At 33.7% G+C, this 18368-nt stretch overlaps 1 protein-coding gene across 1 annotated transcript; it reads left to right on the top strand.

The window, feature by feature from the left end:
* Nucleotides 1-1514: 1514 nt before the first annotated feature.
* LOC130641115 (CLK4-associating serine/arginine rich protein-like) lies at nt 1515-18231 on the top strand. Its single transcript, XM_057447779.1, has 21 exons — nt 1515-1844; nt 2363-2460; nt 2694-2732; nt 4642-4701; nt 4865-4944; nt 5335-5422; nt 5809-5927; nt 6611-6648; nt 7105-7163; nt 7272-7350; nt 7633-7703; nt 7886-7927; nt 8586-8714; nt 9135-9851; nt 10289-10316; nt 10937-10997; nt 11088-11146; nt 14877-14923; nt 15290-15327; nt 15566-15621; nt 17742-18231. Exons 1-21 carry the CDS (start codon nt 1746-1748, stop codon nt 17748-17750), a joined length of 2016 nt encoding a protein of 671 aa, XP_057303762.1. The 5' UTR covers nt 1515-1745; the 3' UTR covers nt 17751-18231.
* The last annotated feature ends 137 nt before the right edge of the window (nt 18232-18368 follow it).

Raw genomic sequence — 18368 nt, 5'->3', positions numbered from 1 at the left:
ATATATAAACAGGTCAGAAAATACATAAAAACAACACAATAGAGCAGGCTTATGTGCAACGCTTTTATATTATTTATATTATTATTAGTGGCATGCCCAAAAAAGTCGCTTTGCTTTTAGACAACAATTACAATTCTTTCCAGTGGGGGCCATTAGATGTTGCCGGGAGTTGTCTAGTAGAGCGCGTGACCTAATTGAGTCTGCATAGCTCAAAATGAGCATTAAATACTCTAGGACTCTCCATCTAAGCCATGGCCCCTCCTGGAAATAATAGGCAGGCTATATATATCAGGATATATTTGTGAGGCTAGCAATGTATATAAAATATGCACATCTATCTACTTATCTATCTAGCTACACTTTTACGCTATTCCTCACTTATAGAACAAGCATAATCAGTACCGTCCGGATTTTATATCATTTGTCATCACTTCTAACAAGCAAAAAGTTCAGTGAAATTTAGTTACTTCAAACTATATTATGTCGAAATGCACTCACAAGAGGAGTTTAGACTAAGAATTACGTCAAGAGTGTTTCTCGCTATGCCTAGGGACAATTATTAGTCAATGTTTCATTAACAAAAGTTCAACGAAAATGCCAATCACAGCCTGCAGCGATTTTATCAGCGTTCATAATCCAGTCACCACGACATAATCAGGGCAAAAAAAACAATCAGCCCATGCGTACGTAATCCAGCTGTCCTGTTTATAAACAGGTTGTTTTCATAATCTGCTTCCATAGTATGTTTTGCTTCAATATAAAAACCAAAACAATAATGGTGAACAGCTACTGCACAAAGTGAAATATCAGCAGGCGGCTAGACTGTTAGAATTTATATCAACAAATTAGCAGCATATTGACCTACTTTATGGCACACATGGTCTCACATTGTACTGTATAGAAAATGTCATACCCTCACAGTTGCACATCAATCTCCTCAACAGTGAGCTGTTCAGGTCGTTTGTTCTGTTAAATATACAAGTTTCGGTTCTGGTGAAATTTGTTTTTATTCTTTATGCAATGAAATAATCATCAAAATGTAAAAACGTCATTGATGAAGGTCCCTCTACAGAATTTCCATGAAAAAATTTTACAATGCAGGTCACATTTATGACAAAATTGACAAACTAAAGGAAGAATACTTCTACAAGTTCTACCATTGTATACCAAAAAGAGGCCCAGAATAATATGCTCCTCCAAGTTTCTCTTCTGCACAATGCAGCAAACAACAAGTAAGACCTGCCCTTAGTTCTTTACAGTTACGCCTCTGTAGAACTGTGTCTTTGACGACTTCTGTGATTTACAACTCCATTAAAGAACCACTAATGCTCATATCCCATACTTAAACAATGTTTTTGCTTTCTATGACCCATTTTAATGGTTTAACTGAAAATTATTATAGTATGCTATATTTTTTCTTCTGGTAAGCCATTCTATTTATATATATAAAAAAACAATAAGCCAGATTAGATTTTTTTTTAAATTATAAAGTCAATATTGTAAGATTGTTGATATTGCAACATAATTAGAACGATAGATCGCAGTGTTCATAGTGCTTAAAAATTTTATTTCGATAGTAGGATGGATCGTATGCTTCGTGCATGGTGCACAGTCGATGGTGTTAAGTGTCCGGATCCCAGTACTGTACTATTCATTCTTTCAGCTTATTAACAATAAGCAGCACATTTTTAATTACTTTTTAGGAATATCTTTTTTAACAAACAGTTAAATAATAAAAAATCAAGATGTGGCAGGAGGCAAGGAAACAAGAAAAAAAGTTGCGGGGAATTCTCATTGATTATAAAAAAAGGGCTGAACGAAGGCAGGCTTTTTACTCAAAAATGGTAGGTAAAGATTTTACTTTTCATTTTCACACTTATCAGCTTGTTAATTTGTTTTTTTCCTCTGTTTATTGTGTTTGCATTTATCTTGATTATTTTGTGGTAAAACTAAAATTCTTTTAGTTGTTGGTGTAGAACGAAGCCACAAGAAACCTACGTAATGTTATTTGTTTCTATAAAGCCATTCTTGTCAAATAAAATTTGTTATTGGAGCTTATTTTTTAAATACAGATCATTATAAGTGTATAAGAATATTTATATACAGGTTAATAAGCAAGTAAAACATTATCTTGAGGGAAGTACAGCTAACTTAAAAACATGGGTGTCCAAAAAAGTTCTAATTGTAACAGAAAAATAATGGCAAGTCGTCTACAGTAATCCCAGACTACTGTTGTTACGGTATTAAAGTGTGTAAAATTTTTCAAGCTGACTTCACATTCAGTTTTATTGAGTACTTTGGTCAATATCATGGAAATGTAGTATACTAAAATCATAATTTATCTTCATTTCTTTTGCTTTAGAGAATGGATCCTCATCAGTTGATTAGAATCCATGGTCAGAAATGTAAATTTCATATGCTTGGAGAAAGCTCATCTGTCAACAATACTGATGGCCAACTGTAAGTGTTGATTTTGTTGTTGTTGATGTTGTTGTTGTTGTTTCACAGGCAGATCTTTGATTTTTAATTATCAATTGCAATTGAATCACAGAATTCTGCATTCCCAGCCTGGTAAATAAATTTACTTCTCAGAGAAAACCTAATAAAATTTTTAATTAAGAATTATATATAAACGCTAGATTAAGTTCTGGGTTACCTTTTTCGGGTTTTGTTACTGTTAATCTGTATTTTAGTATGCCCTGGCAAGGTGACGAAGACATACTGATTGACAGGTATAGTGAAATTAGTAATGGGCTACCAGTACTAGTAAAGTTGATGGTGCAAATTCTGGAGGTTAATGTAGATGCACATTGAAATCAGGCTAAAAAATACTGTTCATTCCAGTTTTGTCCTGGTTCTATAAGTTTGTGCAGAAGGACCAAATTCTCTTCTAATTAAAACTACATAAAGCTTGCATCGTTGCAATAACAACTATAGTTTTCTTTTTTAGCAATCCTTCTTTATTATTTCTGAATGTCTCATCCAACTCAATCTTTTTATCTGGATAACCTAATATAACTACATACTTACCCTGCTTCTTAGCTCATCTGAACTTTTTCTGTCAAACAAACTGGTGTTACACATCTACCTAAATCATTCTAAAATCATTTCTTTCTAAACAGTCAAAATCTTTTTGCTTTACTGCCTATTTCTCACTACCGTATAACATAACACTTCTCATGCAGACCTCGTACAGCCTACCTTTCACCTTAATTAATTAATTAAGACTCCACTAGTTAGCAAAGAAAAAAACTAAGTTTTTCTGTCCCAAGCTAACTTTTTCTCATCTGTCCTAGCCAAACACCTTCATCAGTGTATATACTTCTTGCCTACTTATTTTGATCAGCCTTCGTTGTTTGTCTTGCTTTCTTATACACATCTGCAAATCTGTTTCTCTCTGCTTCTGACTTTGCTTATGGGGCTGCAGGAAATTCCATATGAAGCGTGCGATCGCACGCGCACGCGCCCACACACGTGCAACAGCTATTCAGGCGTGCGATTCATCGCACACGCTAATTACGCTCCTTACTCTCCTAAAATAAAAAAAATTAACGAAGGAATTATAAAAGTTGATTTTCTACAGCGTAGTTAATGTCGCCGTTTAAGGCTATGCTTTAAGCATTTAACTATTTAAAACTGTATTCCAAAAATCAATCGTTTTACATCGACAGCTTCAACTGTATCATTAAAAACAGTTAATAATCACTTGTGGTTAAATTAAATTTTTTTAAAAACGTTAATTAAACACCGTGTTTAAATTAAATGTGTTTTTTTCTGCCTGTGTGAAATTAAATGTATGTTGAACATTTTATTTTAAAATACCTAACTGTATAAAAGAACATAACATACTTGTTTTACTTTTAAAAATCTAAAGAACAACTTTAAATTTAAAAACAACTTTAAACTATTCCAAACAAGCCGTTTCCCAAAATCTAACAAACAAAACTTGAAACCTCAATAAATAAAAAATGACTCCCATTTTTACCATTTTTATAGATAATAGATAACCCACGGAGAAAATATAACCCTGGGAACAAGGTTGGGGATAAATAGCACTACAAACAAAATGGCAGACCATTTCAGTAAGTGCAACGTGTGGCACGTGTCAGCGTCTCTTCGTCCACTGTTTAAATTTAATTATATGTTATTTACCTATTATAAATTACTTCCTACAACGAACTAAGGTGTTTTGTTAATATATTATTTAGCACTTTTAAACCACTTAAATAACACTCACGGGACTGATAAGAGTGAAATAAACCAGGAAAAAAATCGGAAAAACGCACGCGCAAATTTTCTAAAATAGATTTACGTGTGCAATGTGTAGCACGCGTGTTGTTTTCTTCGTGGAATTCCCTGGGGCTGTACAAGAACGATGCTAAGCTTCTAAGTAATTACTTTTACTACGACCTGACTTCCACTCTTTCCAAAGTTTCATCTTTTCCTTTATACACTTGTCAATCTCAATTATTCCACCCAGGTCTGCCTGTCCAACTGGTCCTTTTGTCTACTAACAGTTATGCTGTGTAAAGGAACAAGCTAGTACAATTGCTAGTACAAATTCAGTAAAGCTAGTAAAAATTCAGTCAGACCTGCTGAGCAAGCTTCTCTTTTGATAACTTGAATACTGTTTTGTTTTAGGTTTGATGTGAGAGCACATCTTGATTTTATACCAGAAAAAAAGGTTGAAACTAAAGAGAGGTAAAATATCATCTTCGATTCTTACCTAAGTCAATATTTTTATGTTGGTAGTAATTTGAAATTACTAATATTGAGGGATAAAGAACTGCAGGTGCATCATTTATATGGAGTGTACATACATAAAGCAAACTAAATAAATGAATATAAAACAATACCGTTTTAGTGACCCCGAAGACGAAAAGTTTGAAAGAAAATGTAACTATGAAAGATACAGAACACTTGTGCAAATAGATGCAACAGGAGGTACTTAAAAACAAAGACAAAATCAAAGTCCTTATTTTTTTACATCAGGATTTTTTTAAGCATGCTTTGAATTACCAGTTTTTATTTTGATAAACTTAAAAACATTCTTTGTGACCCCTTTTAAGAAAGACCTGTTTATTTTGTTTACTAGCTACTCTAATAAAAATTGGTTGCTGTATCCATTATTGTTCTAAATTGAATATATTTTAAGTCCTGGCTGATATATTTACAGGCAATATACCTTCTGGAATGATATATGTTTTTTATTGAATTTTGATGTTTTGATTTAAATCAAAGCCAAAAGCAGTTAATCTGAGCTAAAATGTGTTTTTGAGTTTCATCAGTCATTATTCTTTCTTTAAGTATGTTTTACTGTTTTTTTTGTTTTAGCATCCGAAGAAAGCTACTTAAAACAGTTAGAAGCTGAGGAGGCATTTGGAAGAAAACAGGCTGAACAGGCCCAGTTGGAGAAACAAAAGTAAAAATATACTATTTGATTTGCTTAATTTTTCAAACTTGATTAATTAAGTTTCAAACTTAATTAAAATTTTTGTCTTAATTTTTTTGATGGCCTGACTAACCCTTTTTGCTTTTTAAAAACAATAAAAAATACAACTGGGAGTAATAAAGTTAAAAAAAGACATATTTCCCAATTAGCCCGAAGTTATACACTAGCTAAAAATAGTAAATTGCAAAGAAGATTTTAAATTTTATAGATTAAAAAGTGTTACTATATACTTTGAAAAATCTATACCGGATTTTTGAAAATTTAGGTTTTTAGTTATTTTACCAACTTAGAGCTCAGTTCTCTTTTAATCCTGCTAGTCAACTTAGTCTTGTCTTGATAAATACTAAAATGTTAAGATCTGCAAGTAAAGCAAAAGCGAAAATCCATTACAAATATGATGATTCCACAGCTGTGTCGGATGATGATGATAGGGATGGTACTGATGAGGAAAGTGATGGAGAGTTGAGTGATATAGGTATGTAAAGTTTTGGCTACAGTTTGATTTCTCTAAGTATCTCTCAAATTTGATTCGCAATCACAAGATGTTTTTTTTTCTTGGATAAATGTTTCTGTTTTCTTATTTAATAAAGATTCTCTAAATTTTTAACATTCAAAATTTGCGTTAACATATTTTTACCTGATTTTAAGAAGGAGCAGCAGCTATTTTTAACAGTTATTTAAAAAAAGCAGCCACCATAACAAGGTGGCCATAGGGTATAGGTACACTTCTAAGATGTGACCACTTATTTACCTAAACACTTTCATATGGACAATTAAAGCAGTTTGTGTGGTTAATCGAATTCTACCTATTTCCTGTCCTATTGAGGGAAATAAAAAAGGTGGAATATAAAAATTTTTGTGCAATTGATAATAAGGAAACTAATTTTTATTTTTTTTTATTTTTTTTTTTAAATTACACTAATTTTATTTTATTATTTTTACTGATTTACTTAGAACGACATAAATGTGAATATCAATTTCAGCAGTCTTTATTTTATTTTATGTGTGCTACATAAAAGTCTTTAAAATAGTTCTCGCAAAATTTAAATTTTATCCCCAAATCATTTCTCGGAAAAATTAGTTCTCCCAAAAATTATTTCCTTAAGATAGGTATCTGCGAACAGTGTGAATCATACTAACAAATTATTTTATTTTTAGATATTAACGTTAATGTGTTGGAGTTGACCCAGGAACAGGTCAGTTTATTTTTATTTACAGCCTTTCTTATTTAATTCGCACTCACCAATTCCTGATTCAAATACTACTATTAACAAAGTCAGTAGGAAAAAGACATTGCATTTCCTTACTTTTTTGCTGACATGAAAAATTTGAATTAGACAGGCTGATTGTAAATAATGCATCTATGTAAACTGTGAAATCCTCAAGCTAATGCAATGTTGTCTGTCTATACACAAAACAGCGTGTTTTTTTGTACATTATAACAACATTGTATTTTTAATAATCTACTTGTCAATTAAAAATATTTCTGAGTATTGAGAAGTTTAAATAGCTCTACACTTAAAATGCCACGCCATTTCTAACAGTTTTAATAGACTTATTTTACCAATTTCTGACATATCACGTAATATTTTGATGAGTATGATTATTTTATTTCTTGGACCGTTTGACACACATTTTGGTGTGCGTTTTAGACAAATCACTTGGATGCTTTAGCCACGAGATATGGTGTGGGATATGGACAATATTGCAAGTCAGTAGAAACTAAACCATCAGCTTTATCATTTGCTTTTATCTAGCCACGAATATAATTATGTTTTTGCACATACTGTATATTAACAGAAAATTTTCCTACTTCTAGGCAACTTTTACTTGAAAAGAAAGAATTTGAATATGTAAAGTTGCTTGAGGCAGAAGAGGAAGAACGTTCAAAAATGCCTGTAAGCCGTTTTATTCCTTTGTTTCTTGATGTTCTACTTTGCTCCATGGATTTATGTATTGTGATTGACCTCACTGGTTATAAATTAAAAAGACACGTAGTGTTGTGTGTGAAAAGGTAGGTGAAGTTAAACTCAATGTAATCGCAGTTCTTATGTTGAAATGCGATGTTATTTCGATACTTAACCAGTCCCTGTTGTAAAAGCTTCTATCTTGATGTTTTCTTTTTGAATCTTCAGTGTACAAGATAGAGGCTTTGATTTTTTTGATTTTTTTGACTTTAGGGCAGAAAGGGGAAGTCAGCTCGAAGATGTTTGCGAATAAAGCAAAAAACAATGCGTGGATCACCCCTAAGGTAATAAAAAAATTCATTGTTTATTTTTTAATGTGAATTGTATTTGTTATTTTCTGTTGTTGCTATCGATTGTGGTGTGTGTGGAGTTATTTTCCGTGGTGGTATTGTTGTCGTTTTTGTTGGTAATGATGATCGTGTTATTTCTATTGGCCCTTTACAAGAACTTATATGGTATATTTTAGCTTTGCTGTTCAGGAAGACACTTCAGCACAAGACAATGATAGGTATATTTCATGTTTTTCTAACAGAAACATTGTGGTCGCACTTTTGTCACTATTACGCACAATTCAAATATTAACACACTAGAGGATAATGCACCATTAATAAAGTTTGCTTTAAAGCAGCGTTTTCACGATTCAAATAGGAACCTGCTTTTAACCAGGTAAATAAATTTGAGTAATCTCAAATTTTTCACCAAATTGAAAAGAAAGTCTCCATTGTTTATAATATGTATATTATCTGTGTTAAAGAGGATCTTTTTTCAAAGCTTTAAGGAACTTTGCAGGGATTTTGTGTTGAAAATAAAATTTGAAAATTTGAAGATAAAAGATTTTAAAAGAGAAATGTAAAAGGTAATAAAAAATGTGAAAATTTTTGCATTAAAACAGGTTTTGTATTTATGACGTTTTTTTCCTTGTTATTTTTGAGATTGAAAAAATAGGGGCGTTATATGAGTAATCTTGGGTTAATTTCTTTTTTATTATTAAAAGTACTTCAACGAATTGTTTAAACCTCAAGTTCAATCATGTAAACGTTGCTTAAAACGCCTTTCCTGTAAATTGATTTGCGGTTGGCCTAAAACAGTATCGTGTGGCTTTTCAACTAAAATACGGAGTACGTGTTTCATTGAGATTTTAGGGTATGACTTGTACTTTCTTTAAGGGAAAGCGATTCATCGTCATCCTCTCGTTCTAACTCGCCCATCGTTGAAGAAAAAATTGAATTCATAACTGAATTCGGAGGTGATATTGTAAAAGACGAAAAAATTCCGAAAGTAAAATCGCATCCTCGGTCGGTATATAACTTTTTCCCTTTTTTTGTTTGTCTGTTTTTATGGTTTCAGTTGCTTAAATTCTACTGTTTTTACTCTTGACTTTAATAAGGATCCTTCAATTGGGTTCTTAGTTTCTATGCAACACATTGTGCGAATTAATTCTTTAAAGAAATTCAAATACTTCCATTTGTTGTTTTTGGTTGAGCATAATAAATGTTTGATTCAGATCTGATTAAATTTTAAATAAAGGATGTTCATGTATAACTCTATATTTTTATACCTATTCCTATTTTATTTTTGCTAATTATTTCTCTTGTTTTCTTTCGTTTTATGTTGCTGTTATCGATTTGCTGTTCCATTATGGTACGTTATTTTTTGCGTTTGAACTTTACTCATACTTGTTAAAACTGTTTGCTGTTATGACTTTAATCAAATAGAAAAAAAGACGATTCGCACCGAAACCGTTCTAGCCATAGATCTCGCAGTCGATCTAGGTCGAGAAATAAAAATAGTAGACATCGTAGATCCAGATCCCGTGACAGACACAGACACAGATCCCGTTCACGTTCACGTTCTGGCAATAAACACAAATCACGTTCACGTTCTGGGGATAGACGCAGACATAGTAAACGCTCAAGGTCTCGGTCACGACACCGCTCACATAGGTACTCTAGGTCACGTTCGCGTGATCGATCAGAGAGACATTCTAATAGTCGGCATAGGTCGCATAGGTCTCGTTCCAGTAGTAGCAGCTCACGTGAGCGATCCAACTCAAATAAAAACTCAAAATCTTCCACGCGCAAGGATAGGTCTCGAAAGGATTCTAGATCACGCTCACAGTCAACTGAAACAAGAGAGGAAAGATATAAGAGATCAAAGTCTCCTGAAAAATCCAAAATAGACAGTAAAAGACAATCCCGTACTAAATCGCGTTCGCAAAGTCGTTCGAAAGAAAGACGTTCGCGAAGTCGTTCAAAAGAAAGACGTTCGCGAAGTCGTTCAAAAGAAAGACGTTCGCGAAGTCGTTCAAAAGAAAGTCGTTCGAAGGAAAGACGTTCGCGAAGTCGTTCGAAAGGAAAACGTTCGCGCAGTCGTTCGAGAGAAAGTCGCTCACGATCAAAGTCCCCACATCGAGCAATTATGAAGAGATTAGGGTAAGTGGAAATTATTTTCCTAAATTAAACTAATTTCACAAAACGCTAGGACTGACTTAAATTTACGAAACTTACATTACAACGCGCTAGGGCTGGTTTGAATTTACGAAACTTACGTTACAACGCGTTGGGGCTGGTTTGAATAAACGAAACTTGCGTTACAATGCGCTGAGACGGGTTTGAAAATACAAAACTTACGTTACAACGCGCTAGGACTGGTTTGAATTGACGAAACTTACGTTATAACGCGTTGGGGCTAGTTTGGATTAACAAAACTTACGTTACAACGCGCTGGGGCTGGTTTGAATTTACGAAACTTCTGTTACAACGTGCTAGGGCTGGTTTAAATTTACGAAACTTACGTTACAACGCGCTAGGGCTAGTTTGTTTAGCATAAATAATAAGTAAGACACCCATGTATTGTTTTCTTTTTTCAGTACTAACAAAGCTACACCAGTTGATAAGGTAAATTTTCTTCTATTTACTTTCATTGTTGGGTTGTCACTAGGTCAGCAGACTCGAAAATATTGTCAGGCAGTCAGCAGATTGATTTCATCAGAATGACGGGATGAAATTTAAAAGTCGTGCTTTCGTGTCTCTTTGAATTGTTGCCTGAAAACATTTTTATGAATGAATGTTCATGAATGTTTTTATAAAAGGCATGGGAAATTAATTTCAAGATCTTTTGAGACAGTTGCACTTTTTGGCCATTTTTTAATGCTGGCGTGGAAGTGCTACTTTTTTAGATGCGTAGGTTAGATCAGTAGCCTTAAAATGCACTAGTTGCATGTCCCCATTACAGAATAATCCACCGAAATTTGGGAAACCGCTGACATCAGCAGCAATAAGCTGATTTTAGGAGTTGATTTCTAACCAAATAACCTGAGATCCTAAGTCCTAATTTCGCCGTAGACGTTAATAAGTTCAAATTGCGTAGAGCTATTGCGGAAATCGTCTATAAACTATTTGTAGTGACGAACTTCGAAATTTGCCAACTTGTATCAATACGTTTCGTCAGGGATTGTTGATTGTTAATTTATAATTTTTTTGGTGGAAGTCCATCACGTAATTTATTTTTGTTGCAGAATAAATTGACACCACGTGAAAAAATGAAACTTAGAATGCAGAAGATGTTAAACAAGCAGAGTGAGGGTTTTGTTTGTTTGTTTCCAATTACATAACCCTGATTTCCTACAGATGATATTTATTATAATGTTATTTGTTATAAATCTTTAGTTAAAGTTGATAAGAGGGAAGAGCAAAAAAAACAAATCGCAAAAGATCAAGAAATGGAGGTAAGACACCATTTAGATTAGATATACACGATTCATTTTGTTGAATCCTGGTTGCCGGATTCGAAAACCTTCATTTTGTATCACCCTTGTTTGATTCAATTTGTCGAATTCGCGATTTCAAAAGTTAGACATGTTGGACATAAAAAGTTGGGGAAAAAATGTATCAAAAATTGCAACCCTATAAATCGAATTTTGCAAATTGTGTTGCGTATTATCAGCCATTTTCAAATGCAGCGTTGGAGTTTAACGAAATGAATCGTTTATCACCCTCTTAAAAATATTTCTGTCGTAATGTCGAAATGTTTCTTCTTGTATCAGTTGTTCTCTCTAATTTTTATCTATATTTTTTATCTAATTTTTATTATCTATCTTACTAATTCTTAATGGCACTGTCCTGAGTGGGTGTCAATTTTTATATACATGATTTTTGAAGAAGTCTTCATGATTAAAATGAAATTGAAGTTTATTGTCTGAAAGTTGTGTTAACCCATAAAACGACAAATAATTGTTTTTTCCAGTTTCCAGTGAGTGTTTATATTCTTCTTAAAGTTTTATTTAAGTATATTCCACTTCAACTTAGCATATAATTATTGCACATATTTTTATCCCAGCGCAAAGTGTTTCTACACTCAATGTCCATCTGCCATCATGAAAATACCCCAGTGGAGCTACAAATAGCGCATCGTAATCTGTTGATAGAATGATTAGTTGTTTTGGTAAAACAAACACGTCGTTTGTAAACATCTTTAATGAAGCTGAGGTATTCGTGGTTGTTCTATACGCCACTGACACTTCAAACTCTTCTCTTTCTTTTGTTTGGTCAGTGCGACCAATATTAAATGTTAGAAACAACTTCTCTTTTGATTGTGTTGCTTGGTACCCACCGGTGGCATCAACTCGTCTTTCAGGTACGTTACGAATTTCTGAATAAGACTGTAAAAATCCGTCTGTTTTGTTTGCTGACAGTGCAAATAAAGAATGCTTCAAGTCGTGATTGTTGAAATCGAAAGTTACGGCAGTCCAACACGTAGTGTCGTAATAATCATTTTCGACGAATACAGGCGACGGTAACTTTCTAATGTTCATAATTGTGTTCACAAGATTTCCATTTTCGAGCATGGCATCTATTGTTCGCAAGATGATGCTTCTGTAGTAAAATATTAAAGATATTGTCATGTGCGCATGCGCCAATTTAGATGGATGGTAAACCGTATACATGGTTAAGTTCTTTTCGTAGATTCTGTAACACGTTTATTTCGTCTAAACTCGCAGTTGTACTTAAGGCAAACAAACAAACCGCAAATGTAAATAAATGGTCTCGGCTCCCATGTTATTGTGTGCACGATGTTTAACATCCATGTGCCGTGGTGAAGAGCGTTACCGTCGCGCAAGTTGACTTTTTTATTGCTTGCTAAAAACTAACTTATCCTTAGCCCGATGCCAGTCCTCTTTTTTATCTAAAATTGTGACCATATGTTGTGATGAAGCTGAAGTTGTGAAGACAACATCTTAACGTTTTATGTTAGCATATTATAACGGCACATATGTGTATACCTCCACGTATTGACTCAACATGCAGTGTCCATCTCCCTTTTGAGAAGACACCAAGTGGGATTACTTGCAAGCCAGCACTTCGTGATGTGATATTATACTTCGCTTCAACTAAAGCATGTTTTATCATCTCTATAGATGTATAAGTGTTTGGTTCTCCCCGAAACGCTAACGATACTTCTCTGCTCTGTTGGTTTTCGTTGCGTGTCACGTTAAACGTTAAATAGAGATGTTCGTTGGCTTCGCTTGTTTTGTAACCTCCAGTCATATCAGAGCGAATCTCTGGAACATCTTTCCATCCATCCAATACCTGTTTAAATCCTTTGCTCGCGTTAGCTGACAAAGCAAAAAGAGAGTGCTTTAAGTTGTAATTGTTGAAGTCGAAAGTTACGGCCGTCCAACAAGTCGTGTCGTAGTGGTCGTTTTTTACGAATTTTGGAGACGGCAATGTTAAGTTTAAATATTTTTTGTCGTTAGTGTCTTCATCTACAAGTGAATCTAGTAGTCTAAGAAGCACTCTGGTGTAGTATGAAATAAGTGATAAAGCCATATGCGCATGCGCCAGAATTGACGGATGATCTTTGGTGTACATGTGCTGTAATTCTAATTTTTCCGTTGAATGGTTGGTCATTGGTTCTATGTTTATACATGTTAAGTTATAATATTCCGCATTATCTTTCACGATGTCTTCGTTCAAGCTGTGTCTCTTTGCTGCGAGAAGATTCTTTGTGTAAAATATAGTAAATAATAAATCTAGGCGGTTAAATTTGGAAAATACACTTCTTGTAAATCGTTCGACCGATGTTCCATTCGTAAAAGATGCATCGTTGATGTTGAACTCCCATAATGCAATATCGAATGTTTCATTGTCTTCTAGATATTCGGTCCAGCATCGATCAAAATAATCTGTAGCTACACCTCCCACGGCTAAAACGCGACGAATCATTTTGCTACCCGTCACGTTTCCTATTGTTTTATTCCACCAATCAGCAAGCGCATAATGGTAGATGTTCTCTATGTTGTTTTCACCGAGGTCCGCACCTACACTCACAGATTCTCCAAATATATATAAATTTACATCTTGTCCTGTCAATGCTTTCAGGAATTGTTTTTTAATGGCTTCCTCTGAAAGTTTTCCATGATTAGATACACTTTCTTCGATAACTTCCTCAGTTAAAAACATGCTCTCAATACTTGGGTAGTATTTATTGTATGACCACAGCTCAGTCGCTGGTCTCTCTATTTGCACTCGCAGCTTACGCAGCATTTCTATTCGGTCCATATATGGAGTGACGTAGCATATCAGGACAATATTAGCAAATATTTTAAATAAACTACGGTTAATTAACATATTTGCTCTCACAAAAGTAGTCGCACTTGTTTGTCCAATCAACTGTAAAATACTATAATGCCGAACAGTGTAATCATGTTCTGTATAATTCTGTCTAGTTTTTGTTATTTTACCAGCAGTGTGAAAGCATGTTGCGCGTACTTCACAACTTTGTGACAGAAGTATTTTTCTGTAACGCGTTTTTTTCACAAATGTCACAAAGTTTAATTCTGCGAAATATCAGAGAGTCTTAAGCCGCGAAATTTTATTCGCGGGAATGTTATTCGCAGGAATGTTATTCGCAGGAATGTTATTAGATTTAATCATAAAAATCCATTCCGCGATATTCTTAGATCCCAACCCTTGAATAAAGTTAAAATAAGAAGTCTGAACTTTAAAGTAATACGAAACTTAATTTTTAATCATCCGCGAATATAAAAGTTTGCAAATACCACTAAACTTAGTCAACCGCTTAATATTGCTAAAGTGCAAAAATTTTGCGGTTTTTCGAATCACAAAAAGTTCCACTGAACTTGGTCAACTACTCAGTAATTTACAGTCTTTCTCTTGCATAATATACTATTTTATTATATCGTGAAAAATTGAAGCTCATGGCGTTTGTCAAAATTTTCTAATCGCAGAGAGCGTTTTTTCTACAAACAAGAACATTCCAGCAGTTGAAATATACACAACTACAAACATTATTTAACAGACAAATTTTGTATCGTTCTGGACAGTTCAATATCCCTATTATTTTTAAGGAAGAATTGTAGTTTATAAAACTTCAATACACATTTCGTAACACACTACGAATGCAATCCTACTTCAATGTTTTTTCTGTTGTTTTAGGAGAGAGATATACAGATATACGAAATGAGCCGTATGATGAGAATGAGGTATTTATGCTGCTTACACTAGCGTAAACGTTAACTACCTTTTGTTGTTGTTGTTACTAAACAAATTTATTCATCCTGATTGGCTTTATGAATTTTTTATACTTGATTCTTGTTAGATTTGTAGCTACAGTTTAAAACAGGGACCTTTATTTGAAATTGAAAGAAATGTGTTGGTCTCTCCGTGAACCGGCTTGCTTGTCATGCAAGCTAGAGTGATGTTGCATTTCTTTCAACAAATTTTCCTTTGAACAAAATAAAGCACCAGCAAAGTATGTCCCTATAATATCCCTTATCCCCCTCCCCCCCCCCCACCTTGCCCTTTTTTTAATAAATAAATTATTTAGAATAATTACTTCTTTATTGTAGAGACCACGATAATAGGCGTCGTTCTCCGTCCCCTAAAGGTAGCGTACCCATTCGCATTTGTGTATTTGTGTGAACTGTAAATATGGAAGTACTATCTTACTTCGTGTAATCCGTCAATAGAACTGTAGTTACTTCTGTGTATTTTTTTATCGCATTTCTAATGTGAAAACGAGTCATTGGTCAGATTTTTATTTTAATTGAGGCATTACATGCTGTTAGATTTCTTTCTTGTTCTTGTCCTATGTTTGAATGACCAAAACTTTTAAATTTTCATAGGTCATTTGCCAAGTTATGATGCAGCGAAATTTCGCTACAAATCTCGCAGTCGCTCGGTAGGTTTTTGCCGCTTAATATTTTAATTTTTTCTTTATCTGCTGTCTATTAAAATGCCTTTTTAAGCATTATGTTTAAGCAAAGTAAGGCTGAAATCGTTCAAGTCGGATCATAACCAGGTTGCGAGGTCTGTGCCCCCGATCAAGGGGACAAACCTCAAGCGAAGTCTGTACTTTTGACCCCGGGCTTATAAGAAAGTTTGTAAAAAACGACCAGCCCGAAGTGGGTAAATATAAGAAACAGAAAAAAAAGAAACAACAGAGGTTATAGAAAAACAGTTTTCTTGTTCTAAAAGTCATTTAAGTTTCGTACGATAAAAGACGTGACAATGGTTTGATTCCGATTGACAAACCAGCCTAAGTGAGCAAGCAAACATGTAAGTTAGTCTTTCCTAAAATTGATTTTTACCGGCTATGTTGTTTTAATGTCAAATTTAAAGCCGTGGCTTGAAAGTACAGACTTCGCTTGAGCTTTGTCCCCTTGATCGGGGGCACAGACCTCGCAAACTGGTTATGACCCGACTGCGTCTTATCTATAAAATTAAATTCATTATGTAAACAAAACAAATTAGTATTTCTGAAGTAACAAAATCGAACCTGCTTTTTTTCTCGGTGTCTTGGAAAGAACAACTTCACAAAAAAATGTTTTTTAATTTTTTGTTTGCATAAGAAAATCTTTCAGTCACAGCGCAGCATCAAAACCGGTCAGTATTCGTTCGATAGTCAACAGACAACAAAATATTCTGTTGCTTACAAAAAATGTATAGAAAGTTGAACAAAATTTGGTATTAGCCCAAGTCAAGCTGCGATTGGTTAAATTGAAGATAAATGTTTACATCATAGCTAATCTAGCGTGAATTCGGTGGCTAATCTAAAATTAGTGAAGTACATGTGTTTTCAACTGTTCAGTGTGACTTCGACGTTAGATAAGTTATGTTAAGGCCCAATATAAGATTATTAGTTTATTCCATTTCATATAACGGTTAAAAAATGCTAAAAAATTACGAACAAAAAGGCGATTGTTTCTGGATAGTAGAACCAAAAATTGATGTACAACATCATTTTGACGAAACTATCTACCTTGTATTTCTCACTCTCTCTTTTCTCTTTCTTTCTGTTTCTGTAATACACTGCTCATATTCTGTAACAAATAATTACATTTTTTCAGTTCTCAGGAAAAGTAAAATAAAAATATTCACAAAAATGTCTACTTTCTTTGTGTTATTTGTGTGATGTGATTTGTCGGACATGAACACAAACTGATGGAAAGCAAATAAAACAATAAAAATAAAAAGAACGAAGAGTTTACTTGCGTAGCTACACCTAAAAAAACACAAAAGGTTTAATAAAAAACACCGTCAAAGCCTTCTTATTATCTCAGATGTATGTTAAACTCAATAAAAATTTAAAAATATAATTTCGGTGACGAAAATACTTTTTGCAAGTTAAGCCGCTACCTGTTCTAAAGTATTCTTTATATTCTATATATAATATTCTTTCCATATGAGATGTATACCCGTCGATAATGAATTTTACAAAAAAACATAGTTTTTGGTAATTTGCTTTTTTTTATTCCTTAAACTACACGCAACGATAAAAGAGGCTCCTCTAATGCAGTCGATAGCGGTAATAGAATTACCCCTATCGACTGCATTGGAGGAGGTTTAGTCTGAAAATTTAATAGCTTGTGTGAACAGGTAAGGCTGACTCAGTAAGGCTAACCTGCCGAAAGTCGCGAAACCTGAGCTAATTAAATAAACCCAATATCATGCTTTCGTAGACTAAATTTTCCGCCTTGGGATTACAAACTACTTTTCTTGTAAACTACTTTTACTCTTTGAAGGATTATTAACGCAAATATTAGTGCGATAAGAATCACGCAACTGAACCCTTTTATTTCCTTATATGTATCCTAATGTTTCCATTGAACGTCCCCGTTATTTTGACGCCTCCAATAAGCGCCTTTACAAACCATGAGTTTTTTTAACAAAAGGTAACGTTTTGAAAGAAAACTGGTTAAACAAGTCGAATCTCGAAAAATTAAACGTGTTTGTCTGTGTTAGATTTTAAAAAGAAAAAGTGTTATTATCTCTAACGGGATGCTGTTCCTTCATTTGTAGCCGTCCTAGACTTGCGACGTCGTGACAAAACCAAACCGTTAAAAGAAGTTCGTGACGTTGTTACATGACGCCCATCTTGGAAACGTGAAATGTTGCTGAATGAGACGTATATGGAATTATGTCGATAGAAAATGAGACTTTGACACTTCAGAACTGTCGTGGTTAGACTTGATTTCCCAATTTTTTTATATCACCCATATATTGTGAATTGGTGACTTTGCTTATACTTATTTGTCTAGTCAAGTGGCGTCTGTGATTTTTCACGTATCTTATTCTTGAGGCGATAAATCTTTTGAGTAAACATATCGGATTTTTATTTTAACAAACGTCTCTTGGTTATTTATCACGGAGATTTTATACCTTTGCTATGTCCCCGTTATATTTTGTATATGTTTACATGACACTCCAACGGCTAGTTTGTTTCTCAAAACAAAGTGGAGATTATTTTATCAATATATCAGTAAATATAGTTGTAGCGTGATTTCGTCAATGGAAGTTCTTTTTTCTTTTTTTTTTTTGAAAGTTTCTAAACAAATCGATTAAAATTATTGTTGTGAGTTCATAAAACTTTAACAACTTGTAGACATATTACATAAATATTTAGTCTAGTCTTTTCTTCAGCTTAAA

This window comes from Hydractinia symbiolongicarpus, chromosome 4 (genome assembly GCF_029227915.1).
Source record: "Hydractinia symbiolongicarpus strain clone_291-10 chromosome 4, HSymV2.1, whole genome shotgun sequence".
NCBI classification, from domain to species: Eukaryota; Metazoa; Cnidaria; class Hydrozoa; order Anthoathecata; family Hydractiniidae; genus Hydractinia; species Hydractinia symbiolongicarpus.
This window is presented reverse-complemented; position numbering and strand designations above follow the sequence as displayed.

Excerpts from the sequence above, each read along its gene's own strand:
- LOC130641115 (XM_057447779.1), top strand. The coding sequence starts at position 1,746 with ATGTGGCAGGAGGCAAGGAAACAAGAAAAAAAGTTGCGGGGAATTCTC. Across the intron at positions 9,852-10,288 it reads GCAATTATGAAGAGATTAGG|TACTAACAAAGCTACACCAG; the intron begins GTAAGTGGAAAT and ends TTCTTTTTTCAG. Across the intron at positions 10,317-10,936 it reads AAGCTACACCAGTTGATAAG|AATAAATTGACACCACGTGA; the intron begins GTAAATTTTCTT and ends TTTTTGTTGCAG.